At 45.6% G+C, this 22,693-nt stretch overlaps 5 protein-coding genes across 5 annotated transcripts; 3 read left to right on the forward strand and 2 right to left on the reverse strand.

The window, feature by feature from the left end:
- Positions 1 to 480: 480 nt before the first annotated feature.
- On the forward strand, positions 481 to 2,463 carry PHALS_11116 (peptidase; the record flags this gene model as incomplete). Its single annotated transcript, XM_024726655.1, has 2 exons — positions 481 to 1,886; positions 1,956 to 2,463. The coding sequence occupies 2 exons, from the start codon at positions 481 to 483 to the stop codon at positions 2,461 to 2,463; spliced, it is 1,914 nt and encodes a 637-aa protein (XP_024577311.1).
- A 2,671-nt stretch (positions 2,464 to 5,134) lies between these two features.
- Positions 5,135 to 6,718, forward strand: PHALS_11117 (sumo-activating enzyme; the record flags this gene model as incomplete). Its single annotated transcript, XM_024726656.1, has 1 exon — positions 5,135 to 6,718. The coding sequence occupies one exon, from the start codon at positions 5,135 to 5,137 to the stop codon at positions 6,716 to 6,718; it is 1,584 nt and encodes a 527-aa protein (XP_024577312.1).
- Positions 6,719 to 6,894: 176 nt separating this feature from the next.
- On the reverse strand, positions 6,895 to 8,998 carry PHALS_11118 (Predicted histone tail methylase containing SET domain; the record flags this gene model as incomplete). The annotated part of the gene is made up of 2 exons (XM_024726657.1): positions 6,895 to 8,807; positions 8,881 to 8,998. 2 exons carry the CDS (start codon positions 8,996 to 8,998, stop codon positions 6,895 to 6,897), a joined length of 2,031 nt encoding a protein of 676 aa, XP_024577313.1.
- A 5,834-nt stretch (positions 8,999 to 14,832) lies between these two features.
- On the reverse strand, positions 14,833 to 16,286 carry PHALS_11119 (uncharacterized protein; the record flags this gene model as incomplete). The annotated part of the gene is made up of 6 exons (XM_024726659.1): positions 14,833 to 14,933; positions 15,013 to 15,056; positions 15,205 to 15,220; positions 15,324 to 15,425; positions 15,682 to 16,181; positions 16,243 to 16,286. 6 exons carry the CDS (start codon positions 16,284 to 16,286, stop codon positions 14,833 to 14,835), a joined length of 807 nt encoding a protein of 268 aa, XP_024577314.1.
- Positions 16,287 to 16,734: 448 nt separating this feature from the next.
- PHALS_11120 (Predicted histone tail methylase containing SET domain) lies at positions 16,735 to 18,276 on the forward strand (the record flags this gene model as incomplete). The annotated part of the gene is made up of 3 exons (XM_024726660.1): positions 16,735 to 18,009; positions 18,080 to 18,150; positions 18,222 to 18,276. 3 exons carry the CDS (start codon positions 16,735 to 16,737, stop codon positions 18,274 to 18,276), a joined length of 1,401 nt encoding a protein of 466 aa, XP_024577315.1.
- Positions 18,277 to 22,693: the final 4,417 nt, after the last annotated feature.

Consider the following 22,693-nt stretch of genomic DNA (forward strand, 5'->3'; position numbering starts at 1 on the left):
TCCTACCCCCGCAAGTCCCGCCACATCTCCTACTCCTGCGACTCCCAACACATCTCCAACTCCTCCAACTCCTTCTACCGCTGCCCCAGTGTCCGAAGTTGGTGGTGAAGCGGAGAGCAGTGGTAAGTGTTCTCGTCGCATGCGTCGCGATTAAATAAGCGTGTTGATACTATGCTGTTGTAAAGGTAGTATTTTATTAATAACTTTGATGTCAAAAAAGATCAAGTGTTGTGGAATTCCACATTTGACTGTAGAGACGTTGGTCTTATTTTACGTTAGTGAGCATGGGAAGTGTCAATTTACATTTAGATCGATTGCAAGAGACTAACAAGTAGCGTCGAAAATTAGCGTGGTGCCAGGCTTCAGGCTCATTTCATTTATGGCATTCCGTCTTTTTACTCCGACCAACAACTTAAACAGCGTTGGATTTGTTTCTTAGACATCAAAACCCAACGTCAAATTTCGACCTTGCACGATACGATGAAACTCATATTGCCTATCTATTCCTTTTCAGCATGTGCTTTCATGCTGATCACTCATCAAGAAGTTCATGTGAATGCATGCACCGCCATTGCTGTTACCAGAGGTGCAAGTGCCGACAATTCGACTTTAATCGCTCACACGGATGATGCGGGTGGAGGTGCTGCAGATTTACGACTTGTTCGCGTTCCAGCTCGAGATCACGAATCCGGTAGCAATCGTGCTGTTTACAATTTCAACGGTGGATATCCGCGCGTGATAGCACCGGACCGCGGAATTTACTACGAACCTGTAAACGATCTTGAGATTGGCAAGACGCAAGAGTACACGACACCATTGGGTTACATTCCTCAAGTCGAGCATACTTTTGCGTACTTTGATCAGGATTATGGCATGATGAATGAGAAGCAACTTAGTATTGGTGAAAGCACGTGCGGTGCTAAAACTGTCGGGTGGCCGCTGAATGTGGCTGGAGGAAAGAATCTTTTTGGCATTGCAGAGCTTACGAAGGTTGCACTTGAACGTTGTGAAACAGCACGATGCGCTGTTGATACAATGGGCACCTTAGCTGAAAAACACGGTTTCTACAGTGAAGACAGCGGGGATATGGCAAAACCAGACTTCGGTGACTCAGCTGAAGCCCTTGTTGTGGGTGATAAGTTTGGTGAGGTTTGGGTCTTTCATGTCATGACTGGAAAGGACCATTCTGGCGCGGTCTGGGCAGCTCAACGCGTGCCTGACGGACACGTAACGGTCATTGCGAATGGATTTACAATTCGTGAGATAGACCTGAGTCAGCGTGATTGGTATATGGCTTCAAGCAACGTTCTAACATTTGCCGAAGAAATGGGCTGGTGGAATCCAAATGGTGAAAAGCCTTTTGACTTCACAGCTGCTTATGGATTTGCTGACAAAGACGCAATTGGTCCACTTTACACCGGTCGTCGAGTCTGGCGCGTTTTTGATATCCTTGCGCCGTCTCTTCAGCTTGATGCTCGGCTTGGTAGTTTCTCGCAATATGCCACGTATCCATTTTCTGTCAGACCCGATCGTTTTGTTGAGACGTATCAGATTATGGACCTGCTTCGAGATCACTACAAAGATACGCGTTATGATATGACCAAAGGACTGGCTGCTGGACCTTTTGGGTCTCCTGTTCGCTGGTCCGGTAGTGCTGGTGGAGTCATTGGAGGTTGGGAACGACCGATCTCCATGTACCGCACACTGTTTGCATTTGTTCTTCAGAGCCGTAGTCACAAAGGTCCTGATGCAGTTGGTGGAGTTGCGTGGTATGCTCAAGATGCCCCACACGGTTCTGTCTTTGTGCCGTTTTCTTGTGCACAGGAGAGTGTACCGGAGTCATATTTACTTGGTCGTCAGAGCAAATTCCATCCTCAATCTGCTTGGTGGGCTTTTAATTTTGTAAACAACTGGAGTCTATTACGTTATAATGCCATGAGTGTTGATATTCATAGCAAAATTGATGCTTTGCAGAAATTGGCTTTCTCATTGCGTAACAAAATCGAGATGGAAGCGCAATATGTCCATTCAGTAAATACGACGCACTTTGTTGCTCAAATTGAAAGTCAAAGTAATAAGTTTGCTGAAGAAGTCGTAGCTCAATGGTGGCAACTCGCGTGGACATTAATTGCTAAGTACAGTGATGGCTATATGACGACAGGTGAAGCACCCGAGCAGCAAGCGTCAATCGGATATCCAGCTTGGTGGCTTCAAGCCAGTGAATTTGCGACGTGGCCTGGAGACACATTTCAACCGAAGGCAAGCATGTTAGAAATGCTCGTGGGCGTTGACAGCGAGACAGCTCAAAATTTTGTTCGTCAGTCAATTGTGACCGACAGCGCTGGTGCAGGCAATTTCTCAGGAGCGATCGCTTTGGGTTTTATAGGCGCAGTGTTGAGCGTTGGTATACTTGCTTTTGCCAAGAAGGCGAGCCGTCGTCATCGGTACAACATCGTGCCTTAGACGAAGCTTAGTAATTCATAGGTTCTCAAGTCTTTATATTATTAAATCGCCAGGTTTATGAATATATACGCTGACAATTATTTACAGACAATTGTGCTTAAAGCAGTTTAGGAGAGTTAATATGCCAAGCATTAATGACTGGATTTTCCTAAACGTCAAAGATTCTTATCGATGATGTCAAGCAAAGCTTACAATAGCTGTCAATTCGGTGCCGTTATACTTTCGTGAAATTGTGCAAAATATACCTTTCAATTCTGTGAAACTGTACGAGAATCAAATGAACTTAACTGAAGAGACGAAGTGATCCTGTAAAGGGTGTCAACAGTATATATTATTATACTTAATATCATCCTGGATGTACAAGAGAAAACCAGTTATTTAGGTTCTTGTGATACTCCGGATATGCTCCCGGGTGGAGGAGACACATCACATTATTTGCAGCAGGGCTGCCGAATCTCTTTCGCTTAGAGGAAACCTAGTTAAGATCAGTGACCTTCATTTTATACTTAGAACCAGTACGAGTGTAGCGGATCGCATTCCAATGATTCCTAGGAAATTACAACTATGAGAATGCCCTGCAAGAGCACCTAAAGAAGAAGATGTCGTCGTCGACTGCGTCAATGACGCTACCGTCGACGACGGATGGCTCCTCCCCGACCCAGGCCGCACATGGTGAGCGCTAAGACCTTCGAGGGTAAGGATGGAAAGAGTATCCTGCTCTGGGTGCGAAAGACCAAGATTGCTTAGCATCCGCCATGCTCCAGAACGAGCAACAGCGCGTAGTGCTAGCTATCTCCAAGCTGGAGCCGAGCGCAAGAATGGGCACTCACGTGCGGTACTTCGGTTAGAGCGGCGTTTTTCTCCTGGACTGAGCTGTAGTGCTAGCTTTCGCGAGTATTCTCGCCGCCTAACCAGGCATATCCCATGCGTTCGCGTTTCCTTGCCGGCCGAGAGAGCAAGAAGGAGTTGATGGGCTTTGTCCAAGAGTTGCGTGCTCTTATTGCCGGGATGGCAGCCAATCCTCTCCCCAAGGCGGTCACAGTGACCGTTGTTATGGCGGGTCTCCGCTTGGGTGTGACCAGGTGAATGTGGCATTGGATGTCGAATTCAATTTTAAGTCGGCACGACTTGGCTGGAATGCACACCATCAGAGCTCATCGTGCGGGCCTGAGCCAATGGATCTCAGCTATGCTGAGATAGCGGGTAGAGAGCCGTACAGCGTTTAAACACCTGACGGTGTTTTGGCTCTGGTGATACCCGTCACCTTCGGACTGGTAAGGCGCGAAAAGCTTCGTCGAACCTACGTCTCGCTTCTAACCAGTATGGTTTGTCGCAGGGAAACGAGAAGACCTGGTAGGCGCAGGGCGCCCAGCTGGGTAAGAACTAAGATGTGTTGAGCCTCAAAGCGGTAGACGTCAGCCTCGAAAAGCTCCGTTCTCTTGAACACAGAGCATGTATGGAAGCCGGGCTTGCTGGTCGTGGAAGCGACCATGCAATGTTTTAAAAATCCATGGAAGTTCTTGATCGACTCGGGGGTGTCGGACAATTATGCTCGACGCTTCACGATGGAAAGAAGTCAGCTGTATGCCGAGACGCTGAAGGCGCGATTAAGTGACATCTTCACTTTTCGGTTAGAGACGGGGATATGTGTCACAGTACAAGGCAAAAACGCTATTGACGCGGGCGCTGGACTGAGACAGTTGAATTACTGGAGATCAAGTATCTGAGTTGTTGAACACCGAAAGTGTACTTGACAGGAGTCCCGAGTATGGCTCGCTGGCTGAACGTGGAGTGGCACGTAATCCAGAGCACTGCTCACGTTTCGAAGCAGTTGGTGCATGCCACGAGGGGCATGGCAGGACGAAGTCCGAGACATCGAGGTCGAGACCCAGTGATGCACGTGGGGAACCACGTAATCCACTGAGCCACTGCTCACGTTTTAGAGAAGATGCTTCTCTAAAACTTTATCCACTGGACAAAGACTGCGGAAATAGCAGCTCTTCGTCGGATGTTGTTGATAACATCAAAGCTCCGACCGTGTAGGAAGTAGGGACACTGGACGACACTAAGTGCCCATCCCCACTGGTCGCGACGAGACATAGAACCGCTATAAGGAGAAGGCGATGATGCCGTATATTATCTGCAAGACGCAAGGCGTCGACCCTGACCCAAGGTACAGCGGGGCTGCCGTAGCTCTTTGCTTATAGGAAGCAAGCTATGGTCACCTATCTGACGTTGTTTACAAGAACCAGTATGAGTGTAGCGACCTCCAAGAGTACTTAAGACCTTAACCAAGGTAATGGCGCAATTCTTCTCAAAATTGAAACTGTATTTAATTCTTACATTTCCAAAAAGACCTCGTACTTAATATGAAAATATTCTAGAAGTCTACTCCTTGCTATAATACAGACCGGAAAAATTTGACATTTACAATTTTTATCATCTACCGGTATGTAACCTATGTAACCAGCTTACAAAGCATCGACCATATTTATTGCACAATTTTTCCCTACATATCATACAATTCTGCGGTAAAACCATTCAGAAAAATAGTAGTTGGAGGCCCTACTTTATTACCCTCTAACAAGAATCGGTAATTTTGATAAAATCTTGACAGTTTTTTGAAAGACTCGGATCAACATTTTTGTCAATCTTGTCCAGCACCAAGACCATGGGCGACAAATACGACCGTCAGCTGCGTCTGTGGGGCGCTGAAGGCCAGCGACTTCTGGCCAAAACGCATGTACTAGTTATTGGATCCTGTGCTACTGCTTCAGAAGCTCTTAAGAATCTAGTACTACCCGGTGTTGGTCAATTTTTGATCTTAGACGATGCCAATGTATCTCTCGCCGACGTAACAAATAATTTTTTCGTGGCTGCAGATACCGTGGGTCATTCTAGATCTAAAACAGTGGCAAATTTGCTACTTGAGATGAATACAGATGTGAAAGGTGAGAGCCGACATGCCAACGTAGAGCAGGTGCTACAAGACGAACCGCAGTTTTTGGACCAGTTTGACCTGGTTTTAGCTACGCAACTTGATGAGATAGTTACGGTCAAATTGGCTCAACTTTGTCTCTCGAAACAAATTCCTCTTATTTTGGTGACCTCGTACGGCTTTCTAGGCTCTCTGAGACTGCAGGTGGTTCGACATGTTATCACAGACGCCAAACTTGACCCACCACGACATGACTTAAGGCTCTCGAAGCCTTTTCCAGAGCTTGAGAAATTTGCTAGCTCGGTTGACTTAGATTCATTATCGACTATCGAACATGCGCATGTACCATTTGTCGTGCTTTTGTTACAAGCCATGAGAAAGTGGAAGGAGACCCATCATGGGTCGTTTCCAATCACGTTTGCAGAAAAAGAGGCCTTTAAGAAGAATTTGCAGGCAATGGCATGGGGCCCACATGGTCATGAAGTAAATTTTCTGGAAGCAGCTGAAAACGCTTACATGGCTTACATGCCTTCAAAAGTGTCTGACGAAGTCCTTTGGGTGTTAAAAGCAGCACCGTCTCACACAATTTCGATACAGTCTCTGGATAAGTCGAGAGATATTAAGGAATTCTGGCTACTAGCGCATGCACTGGCAGATTTTATTGAGCAAAACGACAATCTTTTGCCGATCACTGGTGTTTTGCCTGATATGACTGCAATGACGGATGTTTATGTGGCTTTGCAAGAAATTTACATGAATAAAGCAAAGGAAGATGCACAAAAAGTGCATCTGATTCTTCGCAAGCGATTGCAGAACTTGCAGCTGGCTGATGATAGCATTTCAATTGAAAAAGTTATGACTTTTTGTAAACGCGCTCCGAGTATTGGCATGCTTGAGACTCGTTCTGTCATGCAAGAGTACGAGCTCGTGGACTTGTCCAGTGTGGATTTACAGGAGGAAGACAAGGAGCAGTCCCCTTTGATATGGTATTTCATGCTTCGTGCAGTGTCAGCGTTTGCGTCCGAGTTTCACCGGTGCCCTGGCTCAGAAGATAGTACTGCTGTTCAAGACGGCACGTGGCTTGTGTCAAAGGCTAAGCAATTGGCTACTGGCAGTGCTGTGACCGACTGGATTACTGACAATCACGTACTAGAGATGACCCGTTCCAGCGAAGTAGAGCTGCACAATATTGCCGCTTTGATGGGCGGGATGGCTGCGCAGGAGGCGATTAAGATTATCACACATCAATTTGAGCCGTTAAACCACACTTACATCTTTAATGGTATCTCAGGCGCGGCTGCAACTTATCAACTCTGATTTTATTTGAATCAGTAGCTGAATAAACTCAATCTAATCATTCAAATTATCATCACAAAACATGATACATCAACTCATTTCCCGGCTACCTAAATTTCTCCTCTTTGTTTCTTGTTTCCGATGTAATGATCGTTCTTGAGCTACGTTCCGTTTCCTTCTGTTGCTATGTCAAATATTCACCGTACGTGGGTGCCGCTTTTTGTCCTCAAGTTCTTCGGAGACAAATGTCGAGGTCTATCGTTCTCCACGAGTTGTTGATCGTGGTAAGCAAATTGCTGCTCTACTTGCTGCCGTTCCTGGACACAACGAGAGCAAAAACATTTAAACTTATACTCGCGCAAGTTAGCTTCACGCGTTTGCACATCCATGTCCACGTCAATATAGCAGATGCACAATTCCTCGCCCTTCTGAATATCCCGGATGGCGACCACGTGACCGTCGCCATTTTTAGTGTACATGACTGTGCAGTTGGGGTCACAACTGTGATTCATTGTACAAATAATTGGAAACAGTGCAGTGCCTTCAACACTTGGGAATCCAAGCGATATGACAGAAGCCACGTCGCGACTATCTAAGTCGTTGCCCTTCGCTTCCAACTGTTGTTGCACTCGAAGCATCTGCAATCGTTCTTTCTCCCACTCAAGCACCCGTCGCACACTACTGAGTAAAACATGGTCTTCAGCAGTAAGATGTGGCTGGAACCTTGGCGACATGATGCTGCTTGTCGCTCCCTCGCTATGATCCGAATCACTTGCTGCTAAGTCATTTTGTACATCAGGGTCTAGGATGTCAATGAAGGCATGAAAAGGATGATCCACCTCCATACTGATGTTATTCATTTCAAATAGACCGATTTGAGCGGTAAAAAACTCAAAACTTAACACACTTGAACAGCAGCGCCAGATTTCTTCGACCGTCACACCACGTAGCTGTCTTTCCCGCTCGAGTCGAACAAGATTGCACTCTAGCGCATCCAAAAGCAATTGATGCGTGATTGTTAAGACTTCTTGCAAACACTGAGCTTTGGTCGACACACTGGTCCACGTTTCATCATTTTCACGTTGCTCTTGCGTTTGATGCGTCAATTCCTGTTGCATACTTGACCTTTCTGTAAAAGGTTCCGAAATGTCGGCAACCTTTTGCTCTTCTTCGATATCTTTGACATCATTTGGTGATCTCTCATCGCTACAGCTGTTTTCTTCGCTATCATTCCCTGCTTGGTCACTACAAGTTTCAGTCATTTCCTCTGTTTCCTTACTAACTCGAAATTGTTGAGGTAGCGACTCGACGTCATTATGCTCAATAATCACAACTTCCCACCATGGTTTCTTATAAAACATATCAATAGGTTCGCGTGCTTTGACAATATCTCGCCATATCAAATATCTCGACAACACACGGGCAATCACTTTGGCTGCCAGTAAAAAAATGTCGTTCGTGTGGCGTGTGTGGTTCAAAAATTCACCCATGGCTGAGCAAGAGTCGTTACGTGGACAGAGAATAGCATGGTATTCGTGAAGCGCTCGCATTTGACAAAGTTTCGAGCAGTAGAGTTCTCCACATACACACTCAGCTTCCGGTCCCGCCATCCCGCAGCTTTGTGGCGTGATACGTAAAAGTTTAAGTGCCTTCTCCAATGCGTCCACATCTACTGGTTGTTGAATCGAATCCTGACATGATATATTTCCAGTCCCAATCGTCGATGTTGTTGTCTTGCCAGTGCTATGTTTCATATTCTTGGTCATTTTAGCATTTGTTTGTGTAATGGAACTAGCTACGTGCATGTTGTAGTTTGTAACAATGTCATGCCACTGACGCTGAGCGTCTCCAAGTAGAGGCAAGTAGCAAAATTGACAGCATGGCAATTGACTTCGATTCACTTCGTGTTGCATGGCTACAAGCGGTGACTCCGTCCAGATTGGAGTAGCTTTAGGAAGATTTTGATTAGCATATATGGCCTTGCCTTTCACCGGTCCAGCGTCACCACACACAATCGGAGCTTTGGCTTTGCTGATGACTACCTGAAAATATGTGCCAGCAATTGGGTCGGTCGGGCCGTACGGTGCAGCTACACTCGAGTATCGATTAACTATTCATTATTTCACAAGGTAAGAACAAGTATATCGGACGCGGCCGACCAGGAGACGATGCAGGCCACTTACGGTCGGGTCGGGCTGTACGCAGTCCGCCACTTTTGATGCTCATAAAAGCCGACGACTTAAGAGCTTTCCACGGCGGCGACACTTCCACCTCTATATCTGCGTTAACATTGTCTTCCATCACTACCAAAACTGCTGTTTTTTGTTTCCTTCTTCGTGCTTCGTGCGTCTCGAAGCGCCCGAACTTCGTGACGAAGGTTTGAACAGAGAGTGTGGAAGGCTTTCGAATTCGGAGCGATATGTGAAAAGTCGGACGAAAGTCTACAGATTTAAAAAGTCGGGAAAATTGCAGTACTTTTGAAATTACCGGTATCTAAATGAGTTTAACCAATCACGTCTTACGAATGCGAAAGAGAGAGAAAAGCTTGAATCTCGAGCTTTGAAAATTTGACAGTGGTTCTGGTCAAAACCTATTGTTCCCAGGAGCGTTTTGTGTATATTTTCAAGTCTTTCAATTTATAAAGCTCGAGAGCGCATTGCCAAAACAATACCAGATACTCATAGAGAAACAGGTTAACACAGATGTAGCTTTAACTCTACGAGTCTGAATTAGCTGACGCAGATGAAATAAATTTGCGCACATCATTCAGTAGCGGAACTGAAAGCTTTTGATGCAAACATAAGTCGAGTTTGCTGTTCTATCTCAAGTTACATTTATTTCGAAAAATCTCCCATTTTCACGAGTACTAATTATAATATCTGTTTCATTATGCTGAATATAACTGGTTTTAAGCTACCACAGCCCACGTGTCCTATAGACATCTCGTTACGGACTCGTTGTACTGTTAAACTAGATCCGAAGAACAATGCTTTAATGTGCACGAGTACCATAAAACAGAACGTACCTCGTTTTACGCTTAATGATGAGGACTTCACTTCAACGGTACACCTGAGAGTTGGCTACCACGGCAACGACGCTAAGAATAGCACCCACGACTGGTGGCTCGACATGTGCAAATTAATTAAGTAAATTTGTGTGCACATGTGAAATGTACCAACATAAAGCCTTCGCCACATGCATAAGCTTCCTGGCCAGATCATATGTTGACAGCTCTGTATTACCGGCATTCTCGTCGTTGCGGACCGTATGAGCAGATTGACCGGTCGCGCTGCTGTCAGCAACACTGTTACCTGTGATTATATCGCTAGCTGATCATCTAAAAAAATATTTTATACGTGATTGCTTGACAAATCCATGCACAGGGTTTGCCCTCAGAGTGTCCCACGAGTACTCCTCAGACCTTTCCATCCGCGCCTTCTCATGAATCACTTCCGCAGTATTGATGTCATCATCCTTAGTTTTTTCGACGATCGTACATATTTGCGATATTTTGCAATTTGCCAGGCGACACTTTAGCATCTTCTTGATCATCAACGGCAAGGATAATAACTCTTTGACTGATTTTGAAGGATTTTCAATATATAGGTGTCGGATAACATCGACGTGCCCTTCCATCGCTGGACGCCACAACATTCAGGAACTTGCTTGAAATGTCCTGTTCTTAATAACTTTCCTTATCGAAACAACTTGTACCTTACGCAAAATACTTGACGGAAAAACATCCATGTCGATGGCAAAGGAAATATGCTTTTTCTGGCGCCGGACTGCTCCCCCTCCAATTGGTGCCTTTTCTTTCGTCTTGTTAAGTTTGTTTTGTGAACATGGGGGGCCATCGCACACAACAATTAAAAAATCTGTGGCTTCGTCAACAGATGCGTATATTTATGTCATTTCTTTCGTCGTCATGCAGTTCGAATCAGTGCATCACGATTTGTTGACGACGATATTCATATTCATTCAGTCAATGCTAGGTTGGTAACTTTTTAACCACGGCATACCTAGGATGGTATCAAACTTATCATCGAGGTCGAGTAGGATAAACTCGTCTTCAACTAGGAAGTACCCAGACTTCATTGCCAAGAAAATAACTGATTTTGACATCTTTATTCTAGATCCATTTGTTAAACAAATGTTCATTTCTTCTTACACAATGGGCAGGCCAACACCATGCCGAGTCGTAACTTGCGCTCGAACAAAGTCCAGTGTCAATCAAAGCTCGTGGTGGCTTCTCAGACCCCATCATTAAAGACTTCTTGGACAATCAATGTCGAACGTTGCCTGACACTTCCATCACTTATAGTAAAATTTGCATGTTTATCAAGCAGGTCAGAACCAGAGTTCTGTGTATCCCGTACTCTTCCTTAGCCCAGTAGTGTTCCCCGCCCCAACTGGTCATTCTCTTTTTTTTACCCATGGGAGCGTTCGAACCGACGACTTTGATAGCGTCCGCAGTTATCCAAACCAGCACATGTCTGTTGCCGACTCTGCGGTTCCAACCGCCTTTCCACAACGGAAACACTTTCCATTGCTGCGATACGAATATTTCCAGGCGTGAATATGTACTAGATTTTAGTCGGCTCTGAACCATCACATGAACCAGTCGACCGGCGCGCATGCCTCGGTACGAAGCCATTTAACTTGGTTTGCTTGATACTTAACTCTTTTGCATCGATAGGTTGATGGCATCGTTCATCGCCTTGAGATACTCACGGAGCAGTTAATTTACGGTTGGACCATTATTCAAGCCTGTTATGAATGTTACAACTTACGCTGAAATGTCAATTGGCTCGTCGACCATGCTCGATACAAAGTTGCGAGCATGCTGTGCATACGAGTGTACGTCTGAACGTCCTTGACAAAGCTTCAAGAACTTGGCACGGGCACGGACGTCACTCTGGTGAATCAAATATCTTCTTTAGATCGATTTTGGTGTGATCGTAGCTGGAAAAGCTGTGGTGATTGGCTTAGTGCTTAGCATACACCCAACGTTGGACATCGCTAGCAACACTTGCGGAAAAGTGTCGCAGTTGTCTTCCAGTGATTGCTATGTTCAACTCGACAATCTATCGTGAGAGAGGTTCCTTCTCTCCGCTATGATACAAAGACACGTAAAGCTTCAGAGGCATCGTTCCTTAAGAAGGATCAGGGGTTGCGACCTGTTCCCAGAATTTCCATAATCTTCTGATGCATGAACCGACGGACGCGTTCTTCTGATCATACCGAGAAGACGACTGCAGTTAACGGACCACTTCTGCTTCTTCAATGACTTCTCATATTCATCCGAGTGCCAACCACTCATTGGAAGAAAGATGACAAAATATCTCAATTGTAAACTCCTCAGTTTAAAGTACTGCTGAGTCGAGTGGTACCCCAACTCGTTTCATGTCACTTGGACAAGGACAAGAGTAACGCTTGGACTGGAATGCACGACGTGCTCAACAGCCGCATCGTCAAAATAAAATTGAGTGTCGTTGAAAAGACCGCTTGATGTGCTACAAGGTTAGGTTGGCGCTATTCACAGTACGCTTGAGTAACAAGGAGGTGATTCCCAGCCTGGAGGGGGAGGGATAGCACTGAATCGGAGGAAAAAAGAACGATTCAAGGTCTCTAAGGCAAATTTTCAGCTGAATGAAGATGATTTATGGTTCCTAGCTACATGCAAACACCTCAAGTCCCCTAGAGGTTTACGGATAAAACCTTGCATTCCTGATTTATAGATCAAGGTTATACTGAACGTTGAACGTCAGTTCACCTTAAACCAAATATTGGGTGTACGGAGCTAAAACTTCGAAAGTTTGAACCTCAACTTTCGTTGGAAGTATCTGTAGAAGGGACTGGCTTACGCCACCCACTTCAAGAGACAATCACACGTCGGTGTCGTCACCAGTACATATTCTCAAGTAGGAACCAGCATTTTGTATCACACAGAATACACAGAAGAAGCTTTGTCTCAAACGGTCTGCGCTTCATTTAAAAGTTGATCGAAGGCCATAAGTTTGTTCTGCTTTTCAAAGCGTGAATTACATTTGCGATCATTTTTTGCCAGATAGATTGTTTTTATATTATTATTGAATTGTCTTCATGACTTGACGTATGACTTGAAGCCCACGTGTGCCATGGTCCTCTTCTTAACACAGATATAAGAAGTTCGTGAATACCAATGCATAGTACATAGAAATTTCTCAAAGTAAATTCGTACAACTGGTAGTATTCTATTATTCACAATTAAACAAATTTGCTTGGTAAAAGTACACAATGCTGGAGTACTTACTTCATTTATAGCGATTCTTAAGATATGGATGGCACCGGAGCTCACATTTCTCTTTTCTGCAAGACACTGCGCAAAAGTGAGCGCTCAACAAACAATCGCTAAGATCGGATACTAGCTTTACCCATTGCACTTTATCATGCTTTTTTCTTAGAGTATAATCACGCCGGAGTCACCTTCTGTACACTAGATCAAGTGCATCAGCGAGCCTTCAAAAAGGTGCGCTTCTTGCAAGGTGTCCTCGTAGAAATAATTGGTGAAATTTCCAGAATATACTCCGATTAGAACGGTCGCAACAACATTTCAAGCTTCGACCCAAAACCTCCACCCTAATTCGAACACATAAGGCCTGGCCACTCACCAAACTGTAGATCCTCACCGCACTTCGTCTCTATCTGGAAGAGATATGCCCATTTAGGAAAGTGGAACAACACTCTGTAGTCAAATTAATCAACGACGACCGGCAGGCCACATCAAAACATTTCAGCGTATGTAGAGAGGGCTCGAACGGCTGACACATTTCAAAGTTTTCTATATATCTGCTTACTCGTTTATACATGTTGGTTTAACAATAAATAGCGCTGATGAGCAATCAGTCTTTTTGCTCTCGAGATGGTCACCTGAAGAATATTATGTTCTTCGACCAGTATTCTGTGCTCAAGACTCTAGTCATGGGATACTACCACATGTTGCGTGCCAGGTGAGTCAGCTCTATGATCCAGAAAGTTACGGGATGGGAAAAAGTGGTGCTCACCAGCGTCACAATCGTGAGATGTGACGATTCATATTTGGAGCGACGCAAATTCGCATCAACCACCGCATTATGCCGACTCGGTTTACACCTTGCCTTCAAGGCAGGAGCAAAGATGGATAATCAAGTTGCCGATCTATGTGAGGTGACCCCTTTTTGTACGCATCGATGCAGAATTTCTATAGGTCGCAACCAGATCGTAGTCAAGTAGGTGCACCTTGAGCATGACAAGAGTCAACCGCATTGAAAAGAGCACCTTGTCATGAGCACTGTTATATTTGTTTGCCGCTCAAGCTGGCAAGAATCAATCACCATAACACTCTTATGCCCATTGACATCTACGTGGAGTGAAGCACAGCCTATCCTACCAACAGAAGCGTCACAGAAGACAAAAATTAGATTCGGAAAAGCCAGATTTGGGCATACATGAGACTCTCTCAGTTGAAAGTTGCCATGTATTATCTTATTACACGGCTATACCTACTCGGCCCTGACTAAGAAATTACATTGCTTCATTCCGCTGGGGTATTATTCTCTTGATTTCAATTCTTGATTTCTTGTACGAGTTGCCATCCCTAAGTCCTTATTGGCTGTTGTCGGTAATATTTTGCATGCAGCCGACATTTCTTGCATGTCTGGTACGCTTACGATTTTGTCCGCTGAGTGGCTCGAGCCCGCGCCACACAACGTTAGTTCCAGAAGCATTCACCACTCGACCCACACCAACGGGTCATGAGACTCTCTCATACAGCCCTCAGGATTGTTACATCTATCGTACCTCAGGAAGTCGGTATCATGTTTAAGGAGGCTGTTAAAAGGTCGTGCCATGTCGGAATTTTCTTCACTTTGTTTGATGCAGAACATAGAGAAACACATGGTTAAACAAAAAAGGCAGGCCGACGAATTGCTAGCATGCAGGCCAAATAGCTCATATAGCATTCTACTTCTTTAGGAAGTAGAATGCTACCAAATCATTACTTTGCGCGGTCCATGTCTGAACCCCGCTGATAAAGTTTTATATTGACATACAGTAATTCAGACAGTTCTAACTGAATTATGGATTTAAATATAATTTAATTCCAGAAGTTTATTTCGTCACACGTGCGAATGCAAACTCTGGGAAAAAGCTTTTCTGTGCTCAGCGCATAGCAACCGCGATTCTCTTGCAAAGGCTTCAGCAAATATTTTCTCGACTCCTGCAAAATGCCACGTCCTCGAAATATTGTCAAGTGGGTTGCTAAAGCCCGAACTATCTACAGGTAACGCTTTTCGTACCCGAGCACTTATAGCTCCACAAAGCTATGGCCTTGATTAAGTGTCTTTACGACGACACGTCTAGATGTCAGTGACATTTTGGGGGAGTATGTTGGTAAGTCAAGCGTTCATATTGAGGCCAAACAGAAGTAAGATGACGAATATCGGCCACATTATGCTATATTTTTGGAGTCTGCGTGGTGCGCAATTTACGGGATTTGATTCGCGTCTAAGGTATGGTATCCATAGGTTGCACAATGAAGTCAGTCACCACGATGTTGCGCAAAGCAACATTTTCTCCATACTGCGCTTACTGTACACAAAGCACGTACAGAGATCGATGTCTTCTGTTGTTTGGATTACGTCGCATTGTTCCTCGCACGTTTGTAGCGCAAAGTCCGAAACCTCGCAATCAAGCAAGCAGCACCCTTGCACTAAGAATGTCCTCCACAATTTACTGTCGACTTTTTAAAATGCACTCGAAGATAGCGTCTTGACTTAAAATACACGTTTTCGTTGTCACATCGGCTGCTCAGAATTGCCACTAAATGGTCATCCTGGATGCACGTCAGACGTTTTCGACTTTTCATTTCTTGTATTTGAAATAAAAAGAATGTTCATAATATACATTGGATCAATGGCTTCAAAATGTCAGCAACAATATACACAACAGATATAGACAAGCAACACCGTTATTGACAACTTCATACGCTGCTGTTGCCGCAGGTGTTTCAAAAGAGCGGGTAGAGCAACGCGAGTAGGTCTTGCTCTCATTGTAGACCCACGTTCCAGAAACACACGTGGTTTCCGCCACGTTGATGCCGTGAGCGCCGCTAATTCTGGCTTCCTGAATTTCGGTCAAGCATCCAATGTTTCCACACACTTCATCCAGATACATTCGATAGAAGTGCGAGTAAACGCACTTGTCCGCCACTTCAACGCACAATGAACGACACGGCGGCAATGGAATATTGCTAGATCCATTTTTGGTGCCACAATTTACAAATGTTCCATTCACACTTCTTTTGAATGATGTGGTCACCCACGATAAACAGTGGAAATTCCACACCAGTTTGTGGCACAATGACGTGTCTTTATACTGCGCTCGCGGCCCAAAGGCGCTAAGTGCAAGCGTTTTGGCGTCTAAATCCTCGCACACACCCTGTTTCTCAAGTTGCGTAGATGGTACTCTGAATCGCGAAATTAGTATAAAAGTTAAGTTTTGACTATATAGTGCAGTTTGCCTAATACCTGGAGTATCCAGCGATTGGGTCGAACATGAATTGCCCATTCATTATGGTGCAGTGCTTGAGCCCCATGCACCTAACACAATGTGGCGGTGGCAATGTTCCAATTGTGCTTGCAGCAGTATCTACCGACAAGATATCAACTACAATTACGATGAATAGGAAGAAACACGTGCCCAGCCGACAGAAGCGTCGTCGTGTCGAGACAATATGGTAGATAGTTTCCAATGAGACATAGAAATGAGTCATTACAATTGGTTGCTGTTGTCGCTGCGCAAACGCAAGTACAATTGGATTTATTATGACTAGTAGAAAATTCGCAGTAATAACGCATAGATTTACTAATTAAAAACGAGATAGACACGAGATCTCAGTGTTGACGGGCATCGCACGCTTAACCAGTCAGCAACCACATCTCTGCCTTCTTCAATCGTAAGAGGCACACTCGTACCATTAATACCCACCGCAAAGACGTGATAGTACCTCATACAGACCAATGCAATTTAATTGGTCCGAGGTGACTGCGTACTTTGAGGCGCTGCTGCAGACCCGACTTCACAGTCCACCAATTCGTTGTGGCGTTGGAGAGAAAGATAAGGGCAAAGCTATCTTTGCTGATCGCGCAATTAAAGCTGGTGAGCCCATTTGGACTGAGGCACCGTTCGTAGCCATGCAACACGAGGACAATAAGGAGTTTGTTGATTGCTGTGACAACTGCTTTGTACCGCTCATTGATAGCAAAGCCTGTTGGGCCCGCGTAGTATCCAACAGTATCACAGCTGAGGGCGGTGGAGCTCTTGCTGATGAGTCAACTGCTACCGCTGCTGATTTTGAAGCTGCAATCACATTTTTGCAAAAGGAAGGAGGCAAAAGTCCTGAAGAAAGCTACTTTTCTGTTTTTAAATTGGCTGAAAGTCAAGTGAAGTGCACGTGTGGCGCGCTCTATTGCTCTAATACGTGCAAGGATATTGCGTATGTGCAACATCACGCGCTATTATGTCCACGAACAGAAGAGCGAGAGAACGCAATGGGACAGTTCCTTAATCACACACTCGTGACGAATGAAATTTTTCAGCTAGCAGCCAAGGTTATAGCCAAGATTCTACTGCTTTTTATAGCGACTCAAAACATGACACAGGCACGACAACCGGTTGATATGTTTTGTAAGCTACCGTGGTGGGAAGTTATTACATCAGAAGACGATCTTGAAGAGAGCGAAACGCTGGAGCAATATCGGGACAAATTTCGATCTCTCATTTCACAGACTTTTGATTATTTTATTAGCGGTCTGAAGGAGAATCTAGTGCATTTAGAGGCCAAAGGAGAGCTCAACGGTCTTTCACTCGATGCTATGTTGGCCTCGTGTGCTGATGTGCTGAACGTCGACTTTTTCAGCCACGTTGTGGGCATGTTTGAGATGAACAACATCAGTATGGAGATTGATCATCCGTTTCATGCATTAGGTGAAGCGTTGAGTGCTGCAAGTCCCGAGGAAGAGAAAGGGATGCCACCAGTGCTGGCACGAGTGAAAGAAGCACTAGAAAAATTTACAGACGAACACAAGCATCGCGGTGACGAATGTAATGAGCATGAAGTCGATCAAGAACACGACGAAGAAGAATGTTATGCTCTGGATGAGGACTTTGTTGGTGTAGAAGGCACGGCACTATTTTCTGGTATATGTACGATGAATCACAGCTGTGACCCCAACTGTACGGTGCTGTACACGAAGGACGGAGCCGCTCACGTTTTTGCTGTTCAAGATATTGCAGTAAGTTGCTTGGACTTGCATAGCGTAACGTTTATTAGCTTGCTAAGTTTTTGTGTTTAATGTTATTTAGGAGGGTGAGGAGCTGTGCATTTCCTACATCGATGTGGACCAAGAGGTGGATGAGCGAGAAGAATGTCTTCGGTGTGTTTTGTGTCTTTTATCTTTTCTGTCAAAAGCGTATTCAATGTTTAGTATTAATTTGTATTTGGTAGGGAGTATCAATTTGTTTGTTATTGCCCGCGATGTATGGAAGAACGAAAAGCTTAGGAGACATTCTATAACCAGGCCATTCTTTTGTAAGCCCAAATGTAATGTAAAAACCCAGGTTCAGTGCTTAATTTACAGTCCAAATTAATCAAAGTGTAGTGTTTTATTTTGATTTTACCTTTACATATTGTACATGTATATGCTGTTAGAACGGAGTTTTACAAGTGTTTCAGCTAACTCAAAGACAGTTTAAGCATTAGTAGCTAGATCGGTACACACATTGATTACGAAGACCACGAGCACAGACGATAATTTTAATCCGTAATGACTTCTTGGCGTGAGAAAATTACTCATACAATATTTGTACTCGAGTACGCAATAGAAAAACTATCTAAATGAGTCTAAGCATATGGATGCACTCAACATTGTGCTGGCCGTTTAATAATCCTGATCAACTCGAGCTATGGAAGCATTTAGCTTAAGCCGCGAGCGATTAATTGCACCATTTCTACAAGCGAACGACGAGATTTTTGACTCAATGTGCAGCGAATTTACCATGCATTTTGCATACCGGAAGCTTTGACTTCCAGAACCCGCGTCAACGAATAAACAGAGAATACGGTTTCCAGACCAACAGCTTTTAAGTAGCTGACATTCGGGACTTTAAAATTTTAAAAGTATTTCAAGTTTAATGTGTGTGCTATATTGCATTTTGTACAATTACACCAAATGTGTAAGGGTATTCACGTACCCTTGGTATGAAGCGTCTGGGTCACGCGAGATGGTGCGGCTTACATAGTGGCTGGAACAGCCAGTAGTTATACATTTAATCAGGTTTTACTTTATCGATAGGAAAACCTAAAGATTTAGATATAGGCGGCTATGCCGCAAATGAAACCGGGAAAAACAGTTAGCACGAATAACGGAAGGGTAAATTAGCCTTGGGCTAAAGATGTAATCAATCGTGGAGCGAGCGGATTGCGATCCGCTACACTCGTACTGGTTCTTAGTATATATCGATAGTCATCGCCCTTAACCAAGCTTCCTCTAAGCGAAAGACCGACGGCAGCCCCGCTGCACTTGGTAAAACTTGTAGTCAATCTACGCCTGAGAAATTACGGCTAACCCTCTTTGAGGAAGGAGCAGTTTTCTTTTCTTCGGGGCATGCAGAACGGGCTTAAAAAGGTGATGTCTCTTTTTGGCACAGAGGGTGTCTACCCCTCGTTTCGAAAAGATCTGAACCGATCGGCGGGCGACTAGCGGCGTTTCTAAGTTATAGAAATGCCAACAGCAGAAGATATCGGCTTTGACTGCGTCCATGACGCCACCGTCGACGAAGGATGACTCCCTCCGACCCAAGTCGCACATGGTGAGTGTTAAGGCTTTCGACGTCAAGGATGAAGAGAATTTCCTGCTCTGGGTCAGAGAGGTCGAGATGGCCATGGCGTCCGTCACACTCCAGACCGAGCATCAGTGCGTGGCGCTAGCTATCTCCAAGCTCGGTGGTCTAGAGCGAGAATGGGCACTGACGTGTGGTTCTTCGGTCGAAACGGCGTTTTCAACCTGGACGAAGCTGAAGCTGCAGCTTTCACGAGTGTTTGCGCCGTCTAACCAGGCATATCGCGTGCGATCGCGCTTCCTAGCCGCCTGACGGTCCAAGAAGAAATTGGAGGACGTTTTCGAAGCGTTATGTACTCTCTTTGCCGGTATGGCAAACGATTCTCTCTCTGAGGCGATCAAAGTTACCGGCCTAATGGAGTAGGCGCGGAGTGCCTGCTGGGGAGAATTTGAGTTTGTTGAGCCTCAAGGAGGTATTGCTCAGCAGGGCCCGGCTCCGAAGAGTTTCGTGCGCATGGAATATGTATGCAAGCCTGGATTGCTGGTCATAAATGCGACCGTGAAGAGCTTTAAAGCCGTAATAGATCCTTTTCGGTCCTGGTGCGTCGGTCGACGCTCCACGATCGAAGGAAGTCAGCTATATGCGCTGGAAGCGCGGTAAAGTGACACCGTCACTGTTTGCTTAGGACGGGGACTTGTGTCACTGTGTCGAGGGTTCCTGTGGACTCCGGCGTCAACTTTCATGGCTTCGATGTCATGGAACGCTTCTTAGTCTTAGACTTGGATTTAAGGCATGACCTCATTGTTGTGTATGGTATGGTTGGAACATTAAGAGTCATGGATCGATTGGAGGTCGAAGACCTTCGGCAATACATGCACGTCTTCTGGTGGGGCTTTGGTGAGTCATGAATCCACTCTGCTTAGAGTCAAAAATGCGATTAGGTTGGGCACGTTACCGGGATGATCAACGTGTTGGAGATCGGAATATCCGACTTGTCAAACACCGAAGGTGTATCGGACAGGAGTACCAAGCATGGCTCGCGGGATGAACGTTGAGTGGCGCGTAACCCACTGAGCGCAGCTCAAGTATCGGAGTAGTTGCTGCATGCCTTGCGGCCAATGAACGAGACATTGAAAGCGAGACCTTATTGATGCACGTGGAGTGGCACGAAATTTACTGAGCACTGCTCACGTTTTGGAGCAGTAGCTGCAGGCCACGAGTGACATGGTCGGACGAGGTCCGAGGGATCTTGAACAAGGCTCTTCAAATGGCACGTAAGCCTTTGAACAAAGACTGCTGGGCTAGCAGCCCTTCGTCGAATTCTGTTAACAACGTCAAGGCGGAGCAGGAACTGGGGCTCACACTGGTCGACGCTGAGAAGTGGTCTCGCCAAGATGTTCGACCTCTGTGGAGAGGCGACGGCGATGCTGCAAGGCGTTGGTCGTCGACCGTGACCCAGGATGTGCCTACAGTAGACAATAGCACAGCAGATGGATGCTCGTCTTGAGCTGGAAGAGATTTTCTTCAAAGTGTTTGGCGGTGCCTTGAAGGCAGTCGACTCAGCCGTAGTGGTCATTGTACGACCTGATGAAGAGTACAACTCCTCGTCGCTTCTGGATGAAGCTGTTTTTGAGGAAATCAAACGGGTGTTGAGCGCACGAGGTGGGTCGTTGATCCCGAAGAATATCTTGGATTCGTGCTATTCCTTGTTGAAGGAATTTCAAGACGTCATCACCAAAGACCCACCGTCGGACCTACCTTCGGACCGAGGTTTGTGTCATGAGATTAACCTAGTAACCAAATACTGCCCATCGGCCCCTGTGGGACGTCATTGACGCCTTTTTTGTGCGAAGCACGACGCAGGAATGGTGCGTGGGAGTAAGTCTCCCCATTCGACACCCAAGTTTTGTGTCCGGAAACCGAAGGGAAAGTGGCGTATAGTGTAAGCTTACAATAAGCTAAGCGTTGCTACCACTCCAACACGGTCGCCAATTCCCAGGAAGGTTGGCTGTACAAAGTGCAGTGCGCTCGACTAGGGCGATGGCTACTACCAGTTGCGAGTGATATTTTGCTGATAGCGGTGAGGACTCCGAGCGGGATGCTCCGGGAGTGTCCAGCGATGCCCAAGGGCGTTCAAATACACAAACAACATCTAATCGTTTTGTGGCGCAGTTGTTCATGCCCCACCAGGCGTATGCACAGACATATTTTGACGACATTTTTGTCCACAGTCATGCGAAGCACGAGAGGACGGATGAAAAACCACGTCGTCCATTTAAGAGCGATGCTTGAGTGTATGCGCACCAATAAGCTGTATGCCACCTTCGGCGCCTAAAAAAAATCCTTTTTAGGGTGTTTCATCGAGAAGCGAGGCCATCGAGCGGATCCTACTAAGGCCAAGGCCATTGTGGACTGGCCAGCTCCAAAGAATCAAAACTCCTCGCGGAAGTGGCTTGGTCTCGCCAACTACATGCGCAAGTACAGCAGGAACAACGCAAAAATGGCGCGGTCATTGTGTAAAGAAGGATGCAGAATGGTGTTGGGACACCGAGCGTCGGGAGGCCTTCGACAGGGTCAGAAACAGCTTCTTTCATGGAGCAATACTGGCGCTGCTAGATCCCGATCGTCCTGTTTTGTTTCATTTGCGCCGCTTCAGACTTTGCCATCGGCTGTGTACTGTTACATGCAGACGCCGAGAGGTGAGATTGGGTGATCGCGTTCGAATCTCGCCAGCTGAAGGCTGCGGAGTGGAACTACCCACTTCACGACAAGGAACTACTTGCAATGAAGCATACACTTGTCAAATTCAGGGTTCGCCAGCTTGGCTCACAGCTGTTTGTAATCTACACAGATCATGCGTCAATACGCACTCCGACTCAGTCGCCTCATCTCTCGCAGAGGATGACAAGGTGGCTATCCTTCTTCGCAGAATATAATTCCGAGGTGAAGTTTAAGCCAGGAAAGCAGAATGCTTTGGCTGATGCGTTGTCGCGCAGGACGTCGTCAGTGACGGATTTGATCAGCGCCGCATACGTGGGTGACGGTATGTTTCTAGCGATGCTCCAGGATCTCGGGAGTAAGGAGTTTAAACTTGCACAAGAATTTGTCAGCGCGATTGCGCGCACGGTTACACCAATA

Source organism: Plasmopara halstedii (genome assembly GCF_900000015.1).
Source record: "Plasmopara halstedii genome assembly, contig: Scaffold_526, whole genome shotgun sequence".
Classification (NCBI taxonomy): Eukaryota; Oomycota; class Peronosporomycetes; order Peronosporales; family Peronosporaceae; genus Plasmopara; species Plasmopara halstedii.